Source organism: Malaclemys terrapin, chromosome 7 (assembly GCF_027887155.1).
Source record: "Malaclemys terrapin pileata isolate rMalTer1 chromosome 7, rMalTer1.hap1, whole genome shotgun sequence".
Lineage (NCBI taxonomy): Eukaryota > Metazoa > Chordata > Testudines > Emydidae > Malaclemys > Malaclemys terrapin.
The window spans coordinates 97,901,559-97,929,406 of record NC_071511.1 but is presented as its reverse complement, the minus strand read 5'-3'; the positions used below and the strand labels follow the sequence as shown (position 1 = coordinate 97,929,406).

Below are 27,848 nucleotides of genomic sequence, written 5' to 3'. Positions count from 1 at the left end.
TGTAGCAGGCCTTGTACAAACACTAGGAAGACCTCCAAAGACCTTACAACCTAATTTTAAGACAATAAGTGAAGGGGGTAGGGGAAGATGATGAGGGTAGCAGTAATAAGATTCTGAGCTCAACCAGATGGATCTGAATCATTTATGTATAATAAAAAATGTAAATATCACCTAACACCAACTGCTCTCAAAGAAGTCAAAAGTAGATGCTTGGTTTCCTGTAGATATAACAGTAGAAGTGGATCTTGAGGAAAATTTGAAGGACATAACAACAGTGTTCCATTATAGTATGGAAGAATGTGTGAGGGCAGTTGTGGAAGAAGAGGACAAACAGGCACTCAAGGTTGGCACCGCTGACAGAGAATGACAATGCAGTAAGAGCATCAGCACTGTTGTATTGATTCTGGTTACTGACTGTGTAGCTGAAAGCATTTAGTATAATGTTAAAACACAAAATGCTAAAAGGAAATCACTTACACTAAGGAAATCACATGTACTAAGTATATTGCCAGAGGAAGTAGCACAATTTCAGAAATAGGGTGTGAATTGTGATTGCTGCAGGGTCTAAAGGTATTTTATATCCTAGCTGTGTTCTAGATAGGATTCTCCCCCAAATTATTTTCAAAAATGAACAGGAGATATTTCCTCTTCTGAGCAAGCCACCTGCTCCTTTTGGTTAAGTACACATAGAGCATAATTTATGTTGCTATTTTGACACATCATCTGGAGATTTTCTTCTAAAAATGTTATGTCTTGAGGAGCCAGAGGATGTTGTGGGGCATATGTCTAGTTTAATGTATTTCCACCTACAAGAACCCGAAGTTGATTGCAAAATTAAAGCTAGGGCCTGGTTAGTCTGATTTAAAATATAATAAAAATAAATTTATTAAGTTACTAGAGCCACTGAGACAGCTAACTTTTGTAACATATTCCTTTAGGTTCAATAATCACATGCAAAAGGAACAGAAAAGAAAGTTAAACCATTGTTTTTTCCACTAACAAAATGGAAAGACAGACAATAAGGTGTCTTTGGATGGGTGAGGTTCTGTGGCATGCAATGTGCAGGAGGTCAGACTAGATGATCCCTTCTGGCCTTAAAGTCTGAGTCTTATCCATACTAAACATTCACATTTTTATTACCATGAGTAACAGCCAGAGCGGAGTAACATTCAATAACATTGGTAATAAGCCTCAGAAGCACAGAGCTATTTGCCTCTGACTTAATTAGCTTCTTCTGTAAGAATTAAATTGTATTATTCTCTAAGAAAAATGTCTGTCTTGAGTTTTATTGCAGCCCAGTATTAATATTCAAATCAACTCTACCTCTTAGGCAAAGCCGAATGACAGTATTTATTTTACCACATAAAAACAAGATGCAGCTTCCCATGTGCACTTTTTGAGGGGAGAGAAAGGTAACTCGCTATTCATACATTAATTTTAGAACACTACTTTGCTATTATATTCTGTCATAATATTAATGTTTAAGACAGAAGCAAAGAAAATGTATTAAACAACAGCCTCTGGTCAAACGTATCATCCTGTGATCCTGCAACCTTGCTCGTCTGAATTATCCATATTCACACAATTAGACAACAGGACTGCTGATGGAGTCAGGGTTACAGGATCAGGCCTTTAGTTGTTTGAATAAGTAAAGGAAATCATGGTGCTCTCTACTAATCTATGGTATATATTCAGCTTTTATAACTCTATCTCAGCTCTCACGATTGTTTGTGTTAATCACTTCATTTCATGGATTCAACAGTCATAGGTTTTTAAAGTACATTCCCCCTTCTTTTTCTTCCCTGTTTTCTGCAAATTAAGAAACTTTCATGTATTCTATCTGCTACATACTATGTGATAATTTGTGTCTTTAGGCACAGATTTCAACAACAGATGGTAATTAAACTGCCCAGGGGTAGTCCTACAAGGCATTTTGCCTCACATGCCGCTCGGAGTCACAACTCCTTCCCTGCTCGCACCCAGCTCCTGAGGAAGTAGTAGTGTGCTGCTAGCATAAGCCAACAGCAAAAAACAATACTCATCACCAGGCTCATGTATGCAAAGCCAAGACTCACACCATATCCCACTCCGACTTTCCAGGGTTTGTAATACTTGGTTTTGGATTAAGTACAACATCGCTATAGTGTTTTTACTCTTAAATTATGAGTATATAATCTCCATGTTAACATTTTTTTTAATCTGGAATTTATCAATAAAATTATATATATATATACACACACACACACACACACACACACACAGAGTGTACGTGTCAAGTATTACTATTAATAAACAGAACTGTAGTTAGAGATGTGTTTTATAGTTACACATATGTAAATACATAAAGTACACAGGAAGGGTGTACAGATCTATAATATTAAGAAGGTAAGTACAGCATAAGACAGTTTTTGAGATGCCTATTTAACTAGAAAGTAATTAAAATTTTCTTTTTATCCTAAAATGCTTAAATAAATTAAGATATGTTTGAATGATTATTCATATCTAAAATTATTATTAAAATAAGAACTTCACAACCAGAGCGCATGGAATTGCATAACGGAAAAAATTCAAACTTGTACTGTATCTTTGCATTCTGATTGGCCAAGATCAATCCATTTTAGATAAAATGTTCTAACAACTCATCGTATAGCTGGGCCCTCATGCTATCATGTGATATTGTAATGAAAAGTCAAAAGATATTTTTAAACATATTATAAGAACAGTATATTGAAAGTAATATATTTAAAATTAGCAATTGCAAGCTATTAATACAGCATTTAAATATCCACCAAGCTAACTTCTCAATAGCAACACTTAAACAACATAATTACAATTAAGTAGGGCTGTCGATTAATCAGTTAACTCACGCGATTAACTCAAAAAAATTAATTGTGATTAACAAAAATTAATCACGATTAATCACAGATTTAATCACACTGTTAAACAATAGAATACTAATTGAAATTTAATAAATATTTTGGATGTTTTTCTACATTTTCAAATATAGTGATTTCAGTTACAACACAGAATACAAAGGGTACAGTACTCACTTTATATTATTATTTTTATTACAAATATTTGCAATGTAAAAATGATAAACAAAAGAAATAGTATTTTTCAATTCACCTCATACAAGTTCCATAGTGCAATCTCTTTATCATGAAATTTGAATTTACAAATGTAGATTTTTTTTGTTACATAACTGCACTCAAAAACAAACAATGTAAAACTTTAGAGCCTACAAGTCCACTCAGTCCTACTTCTTGTGCAGCCAATCACTAAGAGAAACAAGTTTGTTTACATTTACGGGAGATAATGCTGCCCACTTCTTGTTTACAATGTCACCAGAAAGTGAAAACAGGCATTCGCATGGCACTTTTGTAGCTGACGTTGCAAGGTATTTATGTGCCAGATATGCTAAACATTCGTATGCCCCTTCATGCTCTGGCCACCATTCCAGAGCACATGCTTCCTGCTAATGACCCTTGTTAAAAAAAATAATGGGTTAATAAAATTTGTGACTGAACTCCTTGGGGGAGAATTGTATGTCTCCTGCTCTGTGTTTTACCCACATTCTGCTATATGTTTCATTTTATAGCAATCTCAGATGATGACCCAGCATGTGTTCATTTTAAGAACACTTTCACTGCAGATTTGACAAAACACAAAGAAGGTACCAATGTGAGATTTTTAAAGATAGCTACAGCACTTGACCCAAGATTTAAGAATCTGAAGTGCCTTCCAAAATCAGATAGGGATGAGATGTGGAACATGTTTTCAGAAGTCTTAAATGAGCAACACTCGACTGTGGAAACTACGGAACCCAAACCACAAAAAAAAAAAAAAAAGAAATTAACCTGCTGGTGGCATCCGACTCAGATGATGAAAATGAATGTGTGTTGGTTTGCACTGCTTTGGATCATTATCGAGCAGAACCCATCATCAGCATGGACACATGTCCTCTGGAATGGTGGTTGACTCATGAAAGGACATATGAATCGTTAGAGTATCTGGCATGTAAATATCTTGCTATGCTGGCTACAGCAGTGCCAGGCGAACAGCTGTTCTCACTTTCAGGTGACATTGTGAACAAGAAGCAGGCAACATTATCTGCTGCAAATGTAAACAAACTTGTTTGTCTGAGCGACTGGCTGAACAAGAAGTAGGACTGAGTGGACTTCTAGGCTCTAAAGTTTTACATAGTTTTATTTTTGAATGCAGTTATTTTTTGTTCATAACTACATTTGTAAGTTCAACTTTCATGATAGAGAGATTGCACTACAGTACTTGTATTAAGTGAATTGAAAAATACTATTTCTTTTATTTTTACAGTGCAAATATTTATAATAAAAAATAAATATAAAGTGAGCACTGTATACTTTGTATTCTGTGTTGTAAGTGAAATCAATATATTTTAACGTAGAAAAACATCCACAAATATTTATAATAAGCTTTCATGGGTAAAAAAAACCCACTTCTTCAGATGCAGTGGGGTTTTTTACCCACAAAAGCTTATGCCCAAATAAATCTGTTAGTCTTTAAGGTGCCACCAGACGCCTCGTTGTTTTTGTGGATACAGACTAACATGGCTACCCCTCTGATACTTCCCAAATATTTATATAAATGGTATTCTATTTTTGTTTAATAGCACGATTAATCACAATTAATTTTTTTAAATGCAATTAATTTTTTAATCATTTGACAGCCATACACTTAAGATCAATTTAACTTTAGATTCGTCAGGTTAGTAAATTCCACTCCTCATGGTGCACAATTCATTGTGAATTTGCCAACTGTAATGTGGATGACATTGACACAAGAACTATTTTAGTTTACTTTCCTCAGCTGTAGGTTTCATGGAAAATCTATTACCGTGAACTTTTTGTTGCAGTTATTTAAAGTGGTCCTCCTTTGACATGCATACTGGGAGATTGTGCCTGCAACAAATGATGAAGCTTCTGATTCAGGTGTATCTGAAGTAGCAGGATAAGCTTGTTGCACCTGAACAGAGGGGGGGGGGGGGAAAAAGAACTGAGTCTGTCAAATAGTCTGGAACACCAAAAATATGCTCCCAGAACAACAGAATAGTGAAATCATCCATTAATTTCATTTCCTACAATCCACTGAGAAAACTGATTTCTGCGGTAATTACACCTCTAACCTGATATAATGCTGTCCTCGGGAGCCAAAAAATCTTACCATGTTATAAGTGAAATTGCGTTATATCGAATTTGCTTTGATCCGCTGGAGTGCGCAGCCCCGCCCCCCCGGGTCGCGTTATATCGGGGTAGAGGTGTACTGTAAGTACTCAATTTCTGTAGAAACACCATGCATGTAGATTTCTATTAGCCATAGCGATTACTTGAAAACTCTATGGATCATTCGAATCAACCCACACTGGATTACAAGGACATTGCAGAGAAGATAAATAATGACAAGCCATTAAGCAACTGCTTAAATCAAACATTTGCTTATATTCTAGTTCCTGCCATACATATATTTTTATTATTATTACTTTACACTTACCTATGATTTATGTCCAAGGATCTCAAAATACTTTACACAAAAGTCAATGCTTGAACTGGGAAAATGTGATGGCCCTCCCTCCATCCCATGAAACTTTTCCCCACTTTTTCACCTCCAACAGAAGCGTGAGGTATAAAATACCTGCATAGATCTCTCTACCCCCATTGAAATATTAACAAGAATAGGTAAATATTATTATCCCTAGTTTCCAAAAGGGAAAATGAGGCAGAGAGAAGTTAAGCAACTTTCACAGCAGGTCAGTAGTAGAGTTGGAATAGAATATACCCATGCAGTGTAAACATGAAGGCTTTGGTCTTTGCTTAAAATTTAGATTGACCTAGCTATGTGGCTGAAGGGTATGAAAAAATCACACCCCTGTGCACTGTAGTTGCACCAACCTAACCCCCAAAGTAGATACAGTTGATGAAAGAATTCTTTGACCTACCTACTGCCATTCAGGAAGGTAGATTATCTACATGGATGGAGAAACCCATTCCATCGATGTAGGAAGTATCTATACTGTGGTGCTAACACCAGTAGGAATGACCTAAATAGCACTGCTTCCTTTGTTAGTGAAGCAAGATTCCCAAACTAGAATAGTTAAAGTTTGAAAGAACATAAATAGTCATTCCACGTACTCCACTTGAACTGGTTTAATATTGGTGAAGTCAGGAAGGAAGACAAAAGATCAGGCTTATAATGGGAAGCTTGCTTCCACCTCAACAATGGAAAGATGACCACTTTCTCTATAATATGTATGCGAAGGGACAATTTCAACCACACTAAATAAGCTATTATGAATATATTATTTCATGTAAAAGCTGCTATTGGATATAAGCCAGTGGAGAATAGAAGAATTCATCCAGTTATGTAATGGTATGCTCACAAACTCAAGGTAATTTTTATGCTGCTGAAGAAAGAGAATTTACTGACAATTTTCACTATTTTGAAAGGAAGGAACTTATTGCCTGTCTGTCTAAGGCTGTTATAGTGAATAGCCAAAAAGGGTTTCAGTGAGGGTCAGCAGCATTACTCTGCCACTCTTGTATACTTTCATGAATGACACTTTTAAACTGATTTTAAATCATAAGCACTATGATTGATTATAGCTAATGTAATGCCTGAAATACAATGCCACTGGGAAGATGGTGAACAAAAAGAATCAAGTATCAAGGGGTAGCCGTGTTAGTCTGTATCTACAAAAACAACAAGGAGTCTGGTGGCACCTTAAAGACTAACAGATTTATTTGGGCATAAGCTTTCGTGAGTAAAAACCTCACTTCTTCAGATGCAAGAAGTGTTAGTCTTCAAGGTGGCACCAGACTCCTTGTTGTTTTTAACAAAAAGAATGTTACTGAATAGAATATATAGTAAGGCATTATTTTCATTAGGCTGCAAAGGCAGCTATCCAAGAACTGGAGTCCTGAGAAGAATAATCCATGGTGGAATTGAATCCGGGTATCAGGCAGGTAGGCTGAGAACATACCAAGAGCAATAATAAAGCAGAAACTCTTTCTATGTGTCCAAGAGAATGGTAAGATGGCACATACACATCCTGCCTTTGGAAAATTATATGAGCTTTTTCCCACCGTTAGTATCCACAAAGGTTATGTTTTTAATTAACAAGACCTGGTTATATAATTAACAGAACAAACTTGGGACAGAAATCAGTAGAAAAAAGTATTCAAACTATAATTACTGTAGTTTGATTTGTAGGGCCCGTTAAGGTGCCAGCATGAACACTAAAGAAATTGTTTCTTTCTATCATCAACAAAACATAAGAGCAAGGTTTATTTTGCTTTTTAGTGTGGAGAACAGATGGGAGATTATTGTTTGTACAGATTATGGGACAAATCCAAATATCTCTGTCCAGCAAGAATTACACTGCAGCTCCCCAACCCCAACCGCACATTTTGCCTTGCCACTGCCAGCCAATTTACTGTACTGTATAGAAACAGCTACTAATAGGATTGAAAAGTATCTATTAATCTCTCTCTTCCATAGCTCTGGATCGCTGTTGCCTATAAAATGCAGATTATGGTCAATTAAATAAGGGCCAAATCAATTTGAAAATGCCCTGGTATGTAGGTCTCCTTGTTGTTTTGACAAGTAGCTCATAATATCTACGCAACTGCTACAGAACATCTACACATATTTTCCATTAGAGTGCACGTGAGAAAAGAGTTTTAAACCTTTCGAAAGCTCTGTTTCTCTGTATGAATTTCCCTGCTATAGTGCTTGTTACTTCCATGTATGGGAAGAATGTTTCCATTTCCTTTCCTCTTTTATAGAAGTATAAATACTGAACTCCTGATTCTTTAATGCTAGAAATATAAAATATCTAATTGGATAAGACCAAATCAAGTCTCTGGATTTTCCCCAAAATGGGTGCAAATTAATGCTGCTCTCATTTTCCATCTCTTTTTCTGAATGTGAGATAAATTCAGCCAAACGGAGCCCATATAGTAGAAGTGAAACATTAAGATGGCAGTATTCTGAACAGAGAAGCTCATTGTCATTCCTTTTACAATGGGATTTTCAGTGCTTCATGAGCCAGAGAATATCTTAGTCTAACTGCAATTGGTTACAGTGTAAGAGAGTCCTAGGTTCATGGCTAACCTTGGAAAGGCCTACTTTGCTCTATTTTAATTTTTTTTAATCAATGCAGACACAAAGACATATATGAGAATAACAAAGAAAAGTATAATGTTAACTAGGGTTACCATATCTAATAAATAAAAAAAGAGGACCCTCCACGGGCCCTAGCCCCGCCCATTTCCCCACCCCTAGCCCCGCCCCCAACTCCACCCCTTCCCCGCCCTAACTCTGCCCCCTCCTCCCTCCCACTCCCAGCCATGGGGAAAGGGCTGCCCCAGCGCTACCGGCTTCAGGGTTTGCCGGGCAGCCCCCAGACCCTGCGCCCCCGGCCGGCGCTTCCCCAGCGCAGCTGGAGCCCGGGAGGGGAAGCGCCCAGCCGGGGGCGCAGGGTCTGGAGGCTGCCCGGCAAACCCTGAAGCCGGTAGCGCTCGGGCTTTGGGCAGCCCCTATGCCTCCGGACCCTGCGCCCCCAGCCGGGCACTTCCCCTCCCGGGCTCCGGCGGTGCAGGGTCCCGAGGCACGGGGGGCTGCCCAAAGCCAGTAGCACTCGGGCAGCCCGGCTCTTAAACAGAGCTGAAGAGGAGCAGAGCCTCCAGCTGCAGCAGCTCTGCTCCTCCCCGACTCTTCGGCTCTGTTTAAGAGCCGGGTGGCCCGAACACTACTGGCTTCGGGCAGCCCCCGTGCCTCCGGACCCTGTGCCGCCGGAGCCTGGGAGAGGAAGTGCCCGGCTGGGGGCGCAGGGTCTGGAGGCACGGGGGCTGCCCGAAGCCGGTAGCGCTTGGGCAGCCCGGCTCTTAAACAGAGCCGAAGAGTCGGGGAGGAGCAGAGCCGCCATTTTCCCGGACATGTTCGGCTTTTTGGCAATTCCCCCTGGACGGGGGTTTGACTGCCAAAAAGCCGGACATGTCCGGGAAAAAGAGGACGTATGGTAACCCTATGTTAACGAGAGAATGAACAAGATTTAACAGTATATTGTGTGAACACAAGCCAAGCTGCACTAAAAAAGTGGTGAGAGTGCGCTGCAGAATGGGGAATACAATTCATAGATAAACCACAACTGGCTTATCTATGAACGTATAGATAGAATGAATGCAACATGTTCACTGATTTAACAAAAGAGCACTTTTTATGCATTATTCATGACTGTTTTTATTTCAGTCACTTTCAAGTGAAGATAGCCACTAGACACTTACTACCACAGCCTCAAGCTCTATTGATCTGTGTATTTAAACTGAGGTGTGACCATACTCACTTGGATGCCTTCCATCACTCCCTTCACTTTCTATCTTCTGACTTTAAATCTTGGGTTATCTGGAGTTTGGATACTGTGCAGTCAGTTACTGACCTGCACCAGTGCCTGGGTTCTGAATAGAATATGGGTAACATGGCTGAAATTTTCCAGATCCACCCAAGAGATTTAGATACTCGATCATTTTAATGAGATAAGGGCATCCAAATCCCAATGGTGATTTTGAAAATCCCCCACTTCCTCTGGCTGACCTCCTCAGATTTAACATGTTTATTGTTCAAAACAGCAACAAAACAGCTTTTACCTCATTTGTGCAAATTTAGTGCCATACTAGAAATCTTACAATATTGGCTCAAAAAGGGGAGACATAAAAGAGTAAAAGTGATGGGTAAAACTGCAATTTACGGTGTGCTGTAAAGGGTATGGGAGCTTCTTAGAGGTTAAATCTCTCTCTAACTTTACCCTGATTTGTGAATAGTGTCCATATTTTGTTCACAGACTTCAAGGTCAAAAGGCACTATTATGATCTTCTAGTCTGACCTCCTGCACAACGCAGGCCACAGAATCTCATCCACTCATTCCTGTAACAAACCCTTGAGCTATGTCTGAGATACTGAAGTCATCAACTTGTGGTTTAAAGACTTCAAGATGCAAAGAATCCTCCAGCAAGTGACCCAGGCCCCACGCCGCAGAGGAAGGTAAAAAAACCCCAGGGCCTCTGCTAATCTGCCCTGGAGGAAAATTCCTTCCCGACCCCAAATATGGCGATCAGCTAAACCCTGAGCATGTGGGCAAGACTCACCAGCCAGCACCCAGGAAAGAATTCTCTGTAGTAACTCAGATCCCACCCCCATCTAACATCCCATCACAGGCCATTGGGCATATTTACCGCTAATAGTCAAAGATCAATTAATTGCCAGAATTAGGCTATCCTATCATACCATCCCTTCCATAAACTTATCAAGTTTAGTCTTGAAGCCAGATAAGTCTTTTGCATCCACTGCTCCCCTTGAAAGGCTGTTCCAGAACTTCATTCCTCTGATGGTTAGAAACTTTCATCTAATTTCAAGTCTAAACTTCCTGATGGCCAGTTTATATCCATTTGTTCTTGTGTCCACATTGGTACTGAGCTTAAATAATTCCTCTCCCTCCCTGGTATTTATCCCTTTGATATATTTGTAGAGAGCAATCTTATCTCCCCTCAGCCTTCTTTTGGTTAGGCTAAACAAGCTAAGCTCTTTGAGTCTCCTTTCATAAAACAGGTTTTTCATTCCTCGGATCATCCTAGTAGCCCTTCTCTGTACCTGTTCCAATTTGAATTCATCTTTCCTAAACATGGGAGACCAGAACTGCACACAATATTCCAGATGAGGTCTCACCAGTGCCTTGTATAACGGTACTAACACCTCCTTATCTCTACTGGAAATACCTTGCCTGATGCATCCCAAGACCGCATTAGCTTTTTCCACAGCCATATCATATTGGCAGCTCATAGTCATCCTGTGATCAACCAATACTCCAAGGTCCTTCTCCTCCTTTGTTACTTCCAAGTGATGCATCCCCAGCGTGGCTTAGCTTAACCACAGATACTTTTGTGTTATTTTTCAGGGTATGCTAGTATCTTTCTTTTGTAAAGGGACTGCTCAGTGCATGACACACTCGGCAGAGGACGGCAGCCCAGGAATCTGTTGCTTTATTCAACATAGCAACAGAGAGGGTGAAAACAGACATTATCTAAACAGTAAGTAAAGGAGGAGTGGGGCATGGCTCCAACCCATAATAATCTGAGTAATCCAGTTAATCCCTTTATGACCACTTTACTACTTTCAATCTTTACAGGACTGCAGTACACCATGATATCTACTACAGTCCAAGCTAAATCTTTCAAATTTAATTACTGCATGTAAGTGCTGAAACTTAACCCCTTGCCAGCTAAGGACTAAATTTCCCCCCAAAAAATAATCAGCAGTTATGGATATTATTGACCCTACCACAGGCCAATTCATTCAGCAGCAAGGTCGGCCTGACACATTTTTATTAGCTACGTGGATCCAGCTGCATAGATCAAGAAGATGGAAAACTCATACTAGCAAGCTATGATCACTTCCAGAACTGTATGAGTGGGGGGAAGAGGAGAGGATGGGGGTGGGCTGTGGCTGGGAGCTCCAGGGCCTTTAAATCACCCCGGAGCTTCCAGCTGCAGAAGCTCCGAGGTGAATTAAAGGGCCCGGCAGACGCCGCTGCGGAGCTCCAGGCCCTTTAAATCCCCGCCCAAGCCCAGCTGCCGGAGCTCCAGCGGCGCTTTGAAGGGCCCGGGGCTCCCCAGAGCAGCTTTAAATCACCGCCGCGGAAGCCGGTCCTGTCTGGCATGGCGTACTGGCTCTTGCCGGTACGCCATACCGGACCAGACCGGCTTACTTTCACCCCTGGCCAGGAAACATCACTGCATCCCAACATTTGAGGACCCCCATTCCATTACAACATCTGCGAAGGCTACCTGACCGTGTCATTGATATCACTGTCAACAAAACTGATTGAAATATGATGATCAGGCTAGGTGCATTGAGGGATTCTTGGTTGTAGGTGGGGCAGAAGGCCTAATAAGTAGTCTGTAGAACAGAGAAATATTTTGATTTTCCTTTAAAGATGAGGCTTAATCACCACAGCTGAAGAGCTTAGGAAATGTAACAGCAGCTGGCAGCCGCAAAGGCTAATTATTACAGTATGAATAGCTAAGAACTCCTATCAGCTTAGTTCTGGTTTTTATATTGTGTCCATCGCTTCAGTATCAGAGTACCTCACAAGGTATTCATGACCAGAGAAAACTGTATTTTAAAGAGGTTTTAATTAATTTATTACCTAATGGTCTGTAAGCCTGTTTTTATTCCCCTTGTTATGCCCGGGCATGGACATTACCATTTAGTAATGCATTGAAACAAAAGTCTTGGAGGAACCCCAGCATCCCAAATAGACCAATAAAACCAGAAGGGTGAAATCTTGATTCTATGAAGGAAATGGGAATTTTGCCATTTGACTTCAGTGGGACAGGATTTTCCACAAAATTTTTACCCACTGCCATCCATTCTTTTTAGAAAAGGACCCTTCATGATACAGCCTGAGCTTGGATTTTTCAAATTCACATTCATTTTACATTTAACAAGACTATTATAATGGGCCAAATTTGTACATGGTGTAACTCCAATTACGAGAGACATGAATTTGGCCTAGTATTTTAATAAACAGTTAACCTTAATTTCATGCCTTTCTCATTCCTTGACGCAGAAGCAATACTGTACAGAGCCTTTCCTGGTAACATAGTCATGATGAGACTGTTTTAAAGTTGCTGAACTTCTACATTTTCTTTTCTTTCCTGTATTTAAAATATTTTATTGTACAAAAGTATTTATTACTTTAAGATCTATCTAAATGATGCATATTTTAAGTTAAGTATTACACACATTTATAACTACATGGTACTGTTCTTATTAGGCTCTGCATTTATTTGTATGAAATATTTATACCCTGATATAAGTGGAAGATCTCACTTACAGAATTGGTCTCACAGTTACATAATGATCATACTTTAGTATTACTTGCTTTTTCAGTAAGGCTAGCTCTTCCAGAAATCCAGATAGAACCTCTTACTGTACATGCAAGAAAACTAATGCAGATTACTGTTCACTAGGGTTTTTATTGATATCTGGATAAGAAATTAAACTTTATCAAGGTTTATTTGAACTCACTCCCTTAAAAAAAAAATCACAGCCTATATAAGCACATTTTCTTGAAAATTTGAAGCTGTGGGAATTTAGATGTTGCCAAAATTAAACTGAAAGTAAATAATGGGGCATTTGGTTTAAGTCTGCATCTCGAATTTAAATACTCAACAAAGTTTAAAGTTTCGGTTTAGTTTTGCTTTTTTGAAAATTTTCAGTCAGTTAAGTTTAAAAGTAATCCAGAATTCATACCTTTATGACCTATCTCTCTAAGAGATTGCATAATGTGATAATTATATGGTATTGTGTTTTCATTTCTGATCTGCATGAATTTATTTAGAGCATTATCCCTTCAGCAGGCTCAGTGGAAAATGAGCAATAAAAATATAAACACATGCTACCATATTATTCTGAGACTGAGAGCAATAGTGCCATCTGGTGTATCCATTTTTTAAAATCTTACTAAACAGGCATTCTCCCATCTTAAATCTCAGAGACTAGATTCCGTGTCAGGATTTGGTTTCCGGCACTGGAAAGTGACCCAGAAACCACAGTATTTCAGGGGTATTTAATAGGTAGATCATTCTTCATATTTTAATAAATGAGAAGAAGAGGAATAAAAAGAAAAAATGAAATTGCTGGTTCATTTGTACATATTATACACAACACTAAGCTATACACTGCAAATCTTGAGGGTTCTATTGTCCGTCACTTTCTATAATATAGCTCTACAGTGGTACTCGAGTTACCTAATCCTAGCCCATTGAAAGTCAATAGACATCTTCACATTGATTTCAAAGGGCTCTGGATCAGGCCCCTACCTCTGCCAACATACGTATGTTTTTACTATATTATTCATAGATTCTAGGACTGGAAGGGACCTCGAGAGGTCATCGAGTCCAGTCCCCTGCCCACATGGCAGGACCAAATACTGTCTAGACCATCCCTGATAGACATTTATCTAACCTACTCTTAAATATCTCCAGAGATGGAGATTCCACAACCTCCCTAGGCAATTTATTCCAGTGTTTAACCACCCTGACAGTTAGGAACTTTTTCCTAATGTCCAACCTAGACCTCCCTTGCTGCAGTTTAAACCCATTGCTTCTGGTACAATTAACCAATTGTACTCGATATAATACTTGGTCAGTCATTTTGCTGTGAGAATATATATATGTACACAAACAGAAACAAAATATTTCTTCTGTCATACTGTTTGAATATGAACATATAGTACTATAGTAAATGAAACAATGAATTCACACTACTGTGGCTCTTTTGGGTAATGTTTCTCACTAATTTGGCTCCTGAACCATTCAGGTCTGAGTATCACTGCTGTAAATCGTCCAGTGGTACTAAGTCACCATCTAGAGTACACAGCTTGTAGAGATATTGTCAGGGATATTGTCACTGTACATCACACTCCACGGTGTGCAGCCTGCAGCAGTACTACAGAATAACACCATTTATTACTAAAACCCTGACTGCAGTATTACCTTATCAGCTACAGTGCAGTTCCAAGAGCGGTTTACTATGTCACAATCCACAACTTGAGGTGTCCTGCACTATTCATAAGAACATAAGAACGGCCGTACTGGGTCCAACCAGTGGCATAGCCAGGATCCAAGAGCAGGGGGGGCAAACATAAAAAAGGCTCCTCCCCTTGGCTCCTCCTCTGGCTGCTCCGCACACACACCCCCTTGGTTGGCTCCTCCAGCTGTGCTGCCCCCCCATTTGCTGCCGGCCGCCCTGCTGTGCCCCCCCTCACTCCTCCGGCCACGGCTGCTGGCCACGCTGCGGGCCACCTTGCTGCACCCCCCCCCTCGTTCTGCCTCTTCTGGCCATGCCCGCTGCCCCGGCCCATTGGCTGTGGGCCGCCCTGCTGCGCCCCCCCTCGCTCTTCCGGCCACGGCTGCTGGCTGCCCTGCTATGCCCCCCCCTCGCTCCTCCAGCCGCGGGCTGCCCTGCTGCGCCTCCCCTCGCTCCTCTGACCACGGCTGCCGGCCACGCTGCACAGGCCGCCCTGCTGCGCCCCCCCCTCGCTCCGCCGGCCGCGGCTGCTGGCCGCCCTGCTGCGCGCCCCCCCTCGTTCCTCTGACTGCAGCTGCCGGCCACGCTGCGGGCCGCCACGCTGTGCCCCCCCCCACCTTTGCCTCTGCCGCCTCCTCCTCCGGCCGCACCCGCTGCCCCCCCATTGGCTGCCGGCCACACTGCGGGCCACCCTGCTGCGCCCCCCCTCGCTCCTCCGGTCATGCCGCCCCCTCCCCATGGCTCGTCTGGCCGTGCTGCCTCCCCTTGCATGCAGGAGATCAGCGCTGGCCGGCAGGCGCGCCACTTTTTAAAAACGTGCTGAAGGGAAGTGGCTGCTTCCCCTGCACCCCACTAGCTACACTACTGGGTCAGACCAAAGGTCCATCCAGCCCAGTATCCAGTGCCAGGTGCCCCAGAGGGAGTGAACCTAACAGATAATGATCAAGTGATCTCTCTCCTGCCATCCATCTCCACCCTCTGACAAACAGAGGCTAGGGACACCATTCCTTACCCATCCTGGCTAATAGCCATTAATGGATTTAACCTCCATGAATTTATCCAGTTCTCTTTTAAACGCTCTTATAGTCCTAGCCTTCACAACCTCCTCAGGCAAGGAGTTCCACAAATTGACTGTACGCTGTGTGAAGAAGAACTTCCTTTTTTTTGTTTTAAACAAACAAGAATAGAAAATAGGGAAAAAAATACTATAGTCTAGTATCCTCTTCGGTACAGATCCTTCTGTGACACAATACAATAAAACAACCCCTGTATTCCCTACCATATTTTTCCCTCACTAAAGTACCAAGTCTGTAATAATATTAAATTCCAATCACTACTCCTTTACACACAGATTACATCACCAGCCCTTTCACAGATTCTCAGGGGCACATAGATCAGTTCTAAACAGTACAGGTTTAAATGTTTGTACATTGTTTTGAAAATGCAAAATATTACAGTGGGAGTTATTAAAACGGGACATGTACCACCCAGCATAGTTACATTTACCATGCTGTCTGAGGTATTTACCATTTTAAGTATTTGTGGGAATATCACAAATACCATAGCAAAGGTAAATTCTTGAGTCAGGTAATTTTTTCCTTTAATAGCACCAAATTTATATGAAAGATGAATGGTATTATTTCAGTACTAATACACCAGATCATGGTAACTGTGACTATCTCTAAAAGGATTTTCCTTTTAATTTATTAAAACAATATGAATTTTTCAAGCAAGCATTTAAACATACCAGTATTTAAATACAAATGCACAACAGCAAGTTTACACTGAAGCAAAGTGAGAGTTGCCTGATTAGCCTAACTTTTAAGCTTATTGTCAAACAACCTGCATTCACACTGAAATATCTGACTTACCAGGAGTCGATGTTTTTTCTCTGAATCCACTGGTTTTCCAGCTTCCATGCAAGCCGTGAACCAAGAGATATCAAGGAGTTCGAACCTTGAACTGTCCCTCATCTTGTGCCCTCTCAGCCATTCCAGAACTTCAGCACCAGAATTGTTCTCTGCCACAATGTGAGTGACAGAATCACTATAAAGGGAAAAATTAAGATGAGGTTTTCTTTTTTCTGAATCCAATTGTAGATAGCTACAATGCTGCTATTTCAATATTGACATGCACTCCCTGAAAAATGTCTTATATATTGTATGTCAGAGCGCAGGAAGTGTGTCGTGTTTTCATATCACAATATTTGTTTTCCATTCAGTGAATCTCGTTTAAGAAAAAAAAATTTTCATGACATCTATAAGTGCAGCATTTTCATCCTTTCAGCATCATTTAACTTCTGTAAGACACTGTTCTATTACACTTCTTTTTGCAACTTGGAAGATATTACACAAGCAATATTATAATGAAGAGGCTGGTTTATGTTACCTGCCAGCCCCGAGAAAAATAAAATTCCCACTCAAAGATGAGAGCTTCATAATACTTCAAAATCTACCAAACAGAATCCTATAAAGTTCCACAGTTGCTAATATTTTTAATAAACTTAAATCTTCTGTACCTAAATAAAGTACTTAAATGGCAGTAGCAAATGTGCACATGATAGAAATCGTATGAATTATAAATCTTATCTGAAGACCACCTCCTGGCTCTTTTGATGTCCAGGTTTAGTTTAGCTTAAAACTGAGTGTTTAATGTAAGAGAGACAAGGTGGGTGAGGTAATATCTTTTATTAGACCAAGTTCTGTTGCTGAGAGAGATAGGCTACACTGTGTAGCTTGAACACTTGTCTCTCTCACCAACAGAAGTTGGTCCAGTAAAAGGTATTATCTCACCCACCTTGTCTCTCTAATAACGTGGAACTGACATGGCTACAACTACACTGCAGACATGCCAAACCCGTGAAAAAAAAACAGACATTGGGCTTGTTTTTGGCTTAACTGGCATGAGTTGCTTGTTGGCTAGTTTTTGGCTTGTTGCTTTTGTTGTTGTTGTTGTTGTTTTGATCAGCTCCCAGCAAGCAGGGGCAAGGTGGGAAGAGAGTCAGGCGTGCACAGTGGGCCCACCACAGTTCCAGACTGCACGCCAGGGGGATCTAGTCACATAGAGTGTTGGGGTTCTTAGGGATTGTTTTGAAATGGGATTAGCTTAATTTTTGGCTTATTGTGAAAATCAGGGTATTTATTTACCGCATGAAAGTTGGCAACTGTGCTACACTGCACATCGTATAATGTAAGTCGCTTACTATCTAATATACCATATGATAGTTAGTTTTAGAATGTCATAGAAATAGGGGACCAGAAAAGTCACAATATAATTTTACTTGCTGTATCTGAAGTACATGATAAAGAATTATTAGACATAGTATGAAGAATGACTGTACCTCAGCATCTAAAGATTATGTGTACTATTCAGTTATTCCATCCTTACACAGATATGTTTTTTGCTGTATGGGAAGCAACAAAAAGACCAAAAAAAATACCGTTTATGATTGATTTCTGGAAATTTAACAGGGTTTAGCCAACTGCATTTCTGAGTATGGTTCTGAGCATGTGAGAGAGATACCACATTTCTTATCACATAAGGAACTATCATAGGTACTCATCAAAATATAATGCATAGATGCTAACAGAGTCCTCGATTGTCCCTTCTGTTCCCATGAGTGGAGGGGACCCAGATAAGTGCAGCCCAGGAGAAAATTTCTCCACCAGAACATGACACTGACAGAGCGCCAAAGGATTTAAACATTAAGGGCCGGTGGTCAGTGGAGTGCCATCCATGTATGCAATGCATGTATTGCATGCCCCATAATTCACAAAAAAATGTTTTATGCTAGAAGCATTCGAAAGCCCTGTATGTAATCAATCTGTTCGTGTTGGCTGTCTTTTTGTTTCGCTGGGAAGGCACACAATACTCCAAGTTGCATCATGTTGCCTAGGCAACATGAATATTCAGGCAGCTGATTTCCTGTCTGGCTGTGCATCAGAAAAAAGTAGCTACGGCGTGCAAGTGTACAACTGAATCATCCATGATAGAACAGAGCTAGCAGCACAAACTTTTCTTGCTAGTTTGCTTGATGAAACCTCAGATACTGTATTGCCAATAATTGTGCTGCATTACGTGACCAAGAATGGTGGTGATGTAGAATGCTTGGTTACTTTTACTGATGTTAGTAACAATCAATCTGCAGCAGACCTTTGGCAGCACGTTGAGACAGTGTGCCAGAACTTTAAATTTGGAGACAAGTTGGTAGGTCAGACATATGATGGTGCAGCAGTAATTGCCAGCGACATAAGTGGGCTTTGAAACTGTGTTTGTGAGATGTCTCCCCGTGCACTTTCTGTTCATTACTACACTTGTAGGGATATTAAAGAAGGTACTAACAGTGATTCCCCCAAGAGACAGTGACCCCTTCATAATTTGGCCCCCACACTTTAAAATCCAACAGTTTCACCAAGTACAAAAATCTCTTGGGTCTTCTGTTAAAACTTGTAAGCTACTGTCTGTAGAAACCATTGATTATATCTATCCTGTGACTACTATGTAAAACTTACAAACAAGTTAACTGACTTTGTTATACAATGTAAACAAACACTATAAGCTGTTAAGTGTCTTTCACAACTGCTCCTAGGACAGACCCCCACCCTCTGTGATTAAAGGGCCGGGAGTCTCAAATGAATTAGCACACACTCTGAAAGTGGTGGAGACCATAAATTAAAATATGGTTAAGGGATGGAATGTATGCTGATGAATGCTTGATATACATGGATGGTTAGGGAGGTGCCAGCCTAGAAAAGGAGTATCCATCGGCCGAAGAATGTGTCAAGTGGATGACCAGAAACCCCCGGAGGGTAAACTGGGACCCACCCCATCACCTGGAAGGATGAGAAACACAAACTTTGGACAGTGTGGAGCCACCAGGAATGTGCCACTTTGGACAGGAATGTGTGCCATCTGCTGATTGAGTCAGCAACAGCAGGATGAAACAGCTCCCATAGACTAACATAGGAATTAATTCCTATAAGAAGGGACTCTAAAGACTGATGACTTTGAGTCTCTGGTTCTGCTGCCAGCCTCCAGGAGCATCAGGTGCACCTGACACAGACTCGGCTCCATCCTCATGACCAAGATACCTGGCCAGTAACTTGGCATGAGCAACTTCTAGGCTGGTAACTATAACACCTATACAGAACTTGAATGAATGATTGTGTGAATGAATCTCTCTCTCTCTATATATATATATATATATATATATGTGTGTGTATGTGTGTATGTATAAGAAATAAGTAGTCAAACAACGTTGTTTACTTTTATCTTTTGCTTTATCAGTATATTTACAATAAATGTGGCATCTTTGCCTTATCCCTCTTAATAAGATCCTGCTGGTTTTTATTCTATTGGTATAACACACTCATGTTTTAAATCTTGGTCTCAGTTTTGCACCAAACAGTATCAGAGAATATCAGATTTTCTTCAAAAATTTAGAAAGAATATCTGCATTTTTCCCTCCAACTTCAAAGTAGACTGAAATTCTTCAAAACATAGTTCAATGGAGGCTGCCTTCTGTTTGTACCCGAAGGTGGGATTTTCACTAAGGTTTGTACAAACTGTTAAGCAGAGCAGAGAAGCTCTGACTGAACTCTTCAAAAATGTGGTGCAAAATCCAGCAGGCTGGGATGCTCAGTCTTCTTCCTCAGCCAGGGTTTTCTGACCATGCTCAATGATTTTCAGTTTCTGTTTCTCCTTTGCTTCTACAGTGATATATTTGAAGTGACAGAAGGGAAATTTGACATTCTTCAAACCAAGATGTATGATATTGAATTTTGTATCAAGCAGATTTGTGAGACATTAGAGCAAATGTCAGAGCTAGTTGCACATGAAGCTCAGGAAAAAAGAGCAAGAGAAAGCCAAGCGATATATAAGTGTCTATTCTTTGAGGTTATTGACAATGTCAGCAAACAGTTAGAATCAGTCAGCAAACAGCTGGATCCAACAAGATTCATGAGAGTTCCAGACATTTTTTGGAGTTGATGTTCTCAAATCTCGAGAAGCATCTTATCTGAATTTTTGACATTCATCAATTGCATTTCGAACAGTGTGCTGCATACAACTCAGAAAACTGCAAGGAGAAGGTGCATTTGACTTGTATAGAACTATTTATATGCTGAATTTACATATTTGCTTCTCTGAGATCAGCAAATTGTCTGCCATAATTCTGACTATTCCCTACTTTACAGCCATGGCAGAAAGATCTTTTTCAACTTTAAAGAGCATTAAGGCATTTACATGCAACACCCAGGGGTGGCAAATGCTTGTCCAGATTGGCTTTCCTGGCCAAATTCCTAGGACTTGATCACTAAGGAGTTTCTTAAAAAAAAAAATAGTAAGAATGGAATCACACATTTGTATATTCTCAGCTTTCATTATATTTGACTACTAGTATTTGCCAAAACAAATATATTTGGTTTATTAATCGCTATGTATGTTAGATAAAAACCTTTTTATCTGGGTGAGGTAATATCTTTTATTGGACCCACTTTGTTGGTGAGAGAGACAAGCTTTCGAGCTACACCCAGCTCTTCTTCAGTTCTGGGAAAGGTATTCAGAGTGTCTGTCACTGCTAAATACAAGATTGAACAGATAGTTTAGCATAAGTAGTTAGCACATAATATTTGCAATCAAGATGTGTACAAACTTGTAAGCAGATCAAGGAAACTCTGCTTTGTAATGTATCATTTGAAAACTCATAATTTGTGGGTCAGTATAATCCTGATATAATATGTGTGGCAACATTGTATGTGAAGTTATAAGATTTGCTGTATGATGTTATTAACACATGTTCCAAACCCCACAGTCCTGCTAAAAGAGAAGTCAGCAAACAGATCTGTCCTAAGCAAAGGAATGTGCAAAAATGATTTGCATTTATCTTGCATTTAAACAAGATCATCAAGCAGGAAGGGAAACAAAGGAAGCTCAAACAGCTGAAGAAAAACAGCAAGGAACATCCTTCCACACAGATTCTTTGTCTCTTGGTTCTCTGTTGGAAATGTTTTTCAAGAAGGGGACTGGAACTATAAAAAGCAGAGGCAAACACCCCAAGATACTCCTCTCTCTTTCCCTGCCCACCTCATTCTCCATACACTGAGAAGACAAAAGGAAACAGGTGTTGAATTCTGGAACAGGGATCCCAACCTGAAAGTCAGTAATCTGCTGGAGCATGAGGTGAGAAAGTTTACATTGCAACTAATTTAGTTTCTTAGGTTAGGCACTAGTAAGCATTTTATCTTTATTTTTCTTGTAACAATTTCTGATTTTATGCTTCATTACTTGTACTCACTTAAAATCTCCCTGTTTGCAGTTAATAAACTTGTTTTACTATTTTATCTAATCCAGTCTGTTTAAATTGAAGTGTCTGAGTAACTATTTAAGGTAATAAACTGGCATATTATTCCCTTATAGGAATAAAAGACTTAATATATTTGTACTGTCCAGGAGAGGGCTGAGCAGTATAGAACATACATTTCTGAGGGAAGATCCAGGACTGGGGGTGTGTTGGAGTCACCCTGAAGTATAACCCAGGCTGGTGAGAGCCAGTGTGTGGCTGGCAGGCTACAGTTTCACACACACGCTCAGGGCATGGCCTTCATGCTGGAAGGCGGATTGTGAGTAGCCCAGATGGAAACTATTACAGCAAGGCATATAAGGCACCCAAGGTTGCAGGGGCAGGGTGACACAGTGCCCCCATTAAACTGGTGCTTGATGACTTTCTATTTATGTTTCTCCTTTGCCTGTACAGCAACACTTATGAAGATACATTAGCAGTTCCTTTAGATGTGACACCCTGAGTATCTTTCCCAGCCACACCTGAAGAAAAGTTCTGTGTAGCCCAAAAGTTTGTCTCTCACCAATAGAAGATATTCCAATAAAATATATTACCTCACCCATCTTGTGTCTCTAATATCCTGGGACAGACATGGTCATAACAATATTGCTTACAATCTATTTATCTGTCATCTAAAACCTTGTTTCATATCATATTAAAAATGTCATAGCATGCCACGGCTGAAGGTGGATAGGGTCAGAGCAGGGAAGAAGTCACTCTCTGCAACATACTTCCCTGCTGATCCCCTGGATATCCAAGCAGGTAGCCAAATTTGTATAGCAGCCGCAGCAGTGTGCTAAGCACTTTAAACACAGCCCTGAAGAACTCACAATCAAAATGAAAACTAGCAAAAACGAAGGCAAGGGGAGCAACAAGAAACTGAATGATGAAGTTAGGCACTTGTCTTGTTAGTTCCCTGGTTTTTGCTTTAATCACTTTCTCTCTTTTCTCCCTCCCCCAGTTCCCAGCCATTTCCTGATATTTCCTCTTTTATTGAAGTTCCCATCTCTCACAAACAGCAATAAAAGTATCTTCACATCTTCTCTGATCTACTGGGAGTCAGAAATAATGGGTACTAATAATAAAAAGGCAAAGGGCCATGCAAATTGTTCAAAAGTTACAAAGACATTGGATACTTGGATGCTTTGAGCACTGTAACTGGCGCTTGTCACTATTTAGGAAGGAGGATACTGTAAAAGGGGATTTCATCAGGTAGAGTGAGACAGCCTGATTTGATCCTTTTGAACAGGGATGAACAGGGGAAGGTTCAGCAATGCCTTGGAGGAGGACCCAAATATGATCTCTAGTTGCTTGAAAAAAAATGCTTTACAAACTATTTACACCCTGAGCACATAAGCTGCCAGCAGTCAAAGTCTCTACCAGGCCTGCTGATATTCTCGATTATGTAGAGGAAATTTTTATCAAACTAGTAGGAAATTGTAAGTGCAACCACTCTAAAGCTCCACTAAAATATAGTCACATTGGAGTGGGATATAGCAATTAACAGGTTAGTAAAATGCACAGCTGTGGATTGGAGACTGAAACCTCTAAGACAATGAAAAAATAGAACATGACTCTCTCCAGTTCAGTCAGGCAGGCACCTTTACACTAGTACTAACTCTACTGAACTCTCAAGGAAGGGTATAGAGTACACACTTCCAGCTCAAGCCCTCATATCTTTCAGCACAGAGCAAGATTCCATAAAAATTTTTTAAGATATTAGCATTCCACATCCCTAAGTATGGTTCAAGTCCCTTATTCACATCAATAACCCATTGACTTCACTAACTTCAGTCGGCTAGCTCTGCCCATAAGGCCTGCAGTTACACCTCCTAAAGTACTGTTATTATGTGATCTTCCAATGTACTCAATGTACAGTGAGCTGTATTTTGAAAAGGTAAATTAAAAAAATTTCACTGTGGAAGAAAATCCCTTTTCTCATATCATAAAACTTTAGAGCAGAACATCAGAAAAGTTGCCTATCTCAATTTATTCTAAAAGATGGCAAATCTAGGTGAGTCTATTGAGTGGGCAATATTATGTTTATTGTTATTTAACCCTGTTAAGTTCTCCTTTAATTAAAACTGTTCTGTTTTTACTTGTGTACAAAAATTCAGTTAGAGACATAAAGCTTCTGCTTCCTGTGGTTTATTTCACCTTATATAAAATATTCATATTTAATGTATTTATACCAAGCTGCAGATCTGGGAACTCTGCCATCGTTATACTCGCAGCAGCAGTTTAGTTGCTGTGCACCAGTTTCCTCTGGTACCTCTACAGCTGTGCTTGATTCTTGGCAGAAAATGTAACAAATTTAGAGTTTCCTCTAGCATTCTTGACAACAACAAAAATCAACAGTTATAGTTCTATTTTTTCCAGTTGCAACTAGACTGAATTTAATCATACTGGCCCACTCCTGACAAACAAAAGTTGTATAATCTGTGTCCTCTCAGAAAGTTTGAAATTTTGGCAAGAAACCTCTGTCTCAGAAACCCACATAGACCCAAAGCTTTTAAGATACACCTCAACAGAGTCCTGATCCAAAGCCCTTTGAAGTGAAAGGAAGTTTTTCTACTGACTTCAATGGGTTTTGGATCAGACATTAATTGCCTAATTCTATGCCATACCTGCCTGTATTTTGTTTTGTAAACTGTTTACATCCCCTAGTTTTCTCCTTTTCTGATTCTGCCTTTCAAGGTCACAAGATCTGGACAAAAACAACAAGGAGTCCGGTGGCACCTTAAAGACTAACAGATTTATTTGGGCATAAGCTTTCATGGGTAAAAAACCTCACTTCTTCAGATGCATGGAGTGAAAATTACAGATGCAGGCATTATATAATGACACATGAAGAGAAGGGAGTTACCTCACAAGTGGCCTGCATCTGTAATTTTCACTCCACGAAAAGTTTATGCCCAAGTAAATCTATTGTTTTTTAATGTGCCACCGGACTCCTTGTTGTTTTTGTAGATGCAGACTAACACGGCTACCCCGATACTTAAGCTCTGGACAGTTTACAAGAATGGGTGTGACAGGGGGTATTTAGGAGCTGAGATTGGGAAGCCCCAGTCATGTTTTTCGTACATATTCTATTTAGCAGGCATTTTATACAGACATGAACAAAAATTGATTTTCTTTAAGTTAAATGTTCATGAAATTGGAGGCTGACTGCACTAAGTAAAAACAGGCATAGTGCAGGTAGAACAGATGCTGTGTCAGCACCCATATATAAATTTACCATTGACAGTACACCTTAATCCTCCGATGCAACATCCCTGCTACTCCAGTATTGGGCCATTCTACTCAGAGATGGCAGATTGTCCCAAAGCATACGCCAATGTCTAACACTCCCCAAGTGTGTTACTCAGTAGGACAGTTCAAATGAGGAATACCAGAGATACTGGAAAGATATATTTCCCTATCAATCTTTCATGGTTTCTATAGAGGCAAATTCAACGTCTTCCTTTTCTTTTCAGGAATAGGCCACTACATTTAGATTCATTCAACTACAACTGGATTTCAATGGGCCAAAATATTCCAGCAAATCATTGGTTGGTGTAAATCAGAATAGCTCAGTTGGTTTCAATGGAGCTTTGCAAATAGCACCCACTGAATATCTGGCTCACTGATTCCAATGAAACTATACAAATGAGTAAGAGTAAATCAAGTGAGTAACACTTGCAGGATCAGACCTTAAATTTATTTGATTTTCCATAGGAGAGAAGTCCATTGAGAAGTTCAAACTCATTAAACTTGACAGACAGACAAATTTGAACCATGAATCTTAGAGTTCAAAGATTAGAATATTTGCTTATGCCTGTATGCTGCCTATTGTCTTTTAGGATTTTCTTTCCTTAAGATAAATTCATGTTATCTACTAAATATGAAATAATCACTTAGTAGAAAGAATAAAGATTATACACCAAATACAAAAATAAATAAAATGTTAATCACAGTCACTTGAACAAATGCATTTATCAATATCTTTGTTGTGTAGAAAGAGATGCTACTGAAAAACCTGACTATTTTACCTGATTACCTCAAAACTGCAGTATTCCTGTGTACCTCTGCAAGTTTTGTTATAGTAAATACCTTGAATACAGCACATACTAAGGTTAGCTGTCAGCATATCTTATTTAGTTATCTAATGTAATCAACAAGTTTTTAAGCATCATCACTGCATATGATTTTCTGCTTACATAAAGATTTTCCTACCTTAACTCATTTTCTACCCTGAAACCTTTTCTTCTTGCCAGCTCCATCAGGAATGTCCTTCTAGTCACCCCCATTTTCCTCTCCATAATAAAAATTACTAATTCACTGAACTTTACTTCACAACTGCTGAGAGAAATTGGAGGATGCATCCCTTTCTGCTTTTTTCTCTGGGGGAACAGGCTTGGAGTTCTGATCTTATCCATGATGCAAGATAGTATTTTTCAACTTGACTGTCTAAATGTGTATTTACATTCACACTGCCAACCAATAGCTGTATCTGATGTCACCACCCATTGATGTTATTTTCTTCTGTTTCTCTTCTGAAATCAGAAACAGAAGCTACATGAACAGAAACATTAGTTGCTTTGCACTCTGAATACTTCTTTGAACTTACATGTGGGAAGAATTTTAACTACTCCAGACAGGTGCACATGTATTGAAATTCATTGGTATTGAATGTGGCCACTGCCTCTAAAGACTTAATCCAGATAATATTGTCATAGCAAATTATTTAAATACATTGTGCCAGATCTTCAGCTGGTAGAAACTGGTGTAGCTCCATTGACTTTCATTTTAATTTTTTTTTCTTTTTCAATTCCATCATTTTGTGGTCACATACATTTTCTCCAACTTGAAAAGAAAATTTAAAATAATCATTACTCTTGTTTTTACTTAGAAACTGCTTCTGAGGAAAGGTTTAAGTAATATCTCATGCTTATGGCTTATATTGTTTGGCACTCTTGTTATTTCTATTCAATTAGCTTTGGGGCGTGTTCTGGTTTATGTATTTTTGCACAATTGTTTCCTGGGGTTGTGTTTTTAACTTCATAAAACTTTGACATAAAAGGAGGTTTTTTTAAAAAAGCAAACAAAAAAAGCACTTTGAAACAATATCACAATAAAATCAATCCCTTGGAAATTTAATTTGAAGGAAATGAATAGCAAAACATTAGAGAACGGTTTTATAGACACTTTAAATGCGCCAGTAAATTGCCAGTGAAAGACTCTCTGCAGTATTTACACTGGGGTGCTATACTGGAGTGCAGAACTGTCTCTGCACTTCCTATCAACTGCTGGATCCCAGGAGCCCCAATAAACTATGTTATGGACACAGAGGGCCTGTACTGTAGCCACTATTCCCCATTGCCCTGAACCTTGTGCAGTCATCTATACCCGTGCAAACTGAGGGTACAGCTACACTAGAAGCTAGGTGTGTGATTCCTAGCTTGTGTACACAAACTCACACTACTGCTCATCTGAGCTAGCAACTAAAAATAGCAGTGTAGCTGTGCTAGCACAGACATTAGCAGCAGCATGGACTAGCTGCCCCGAGTATGCACCCAGGGAGTTCAGGTGGGTTTGTGCTCAAGGTGGCTAGTCTGTGCCATGGCTGTTGCTGCCGATGCTATCGTGGCTACGCTATTTTTAGTGCTCTTGCTTGCCACTAGCACAAGAACGTATACATGAGCTGGGGATCACACCCCTAGCTCCTAGTATAGACAGGCTGTGAATGAAGAATCAGGTCCATAGTATAGACATTGTTATTTCAACAAGGCAAATTGCATCCTCATTACACTGTGGATCATGTCAAACTGGGCTTTTTGATTTGAGCTATGCTGAAATATAAAGTCTATTGTAGGAAGGAAATTAAATAAAGTACGTACCTGACTTTTTC

General features: G+C 39.9%; 1 protein-coding gene across 2 annotated transcripts in view; it reads right to left on the bottom strand.

Annotated features, from left to right (window-relative positions):
* DNTT (DNA nucleotidylexotransferase) overlaps window positions 1–16,653 on the bottom strand; it is a 135,927-nt gene extending 119,274 nt beyond the window's left edge. For both annotated transcript variants that reach the window (XM_054034765.1, XM_054034766.1), the window contains exons 1-2: window positions 16,491–16,653; window positions 4,873–5,001 (exon numbers count right to left, since the gene is read on the bottom strand). In XM_054034765.1, coding sequence (XP_053890740.1) covers window positions 4,873–5,001; window positions 16,491–16,592 — 231 coding nt within the window. In that variant the 5' untranslated portion in view covers window positions 16,593–16,653. The remainder of the gene's footprint in view (window positions 1–4,872; window positions 5,002–16,490) is intronic.
* Window positions 16,654–27,848: the final 11,195 nt, after the last annotated feature.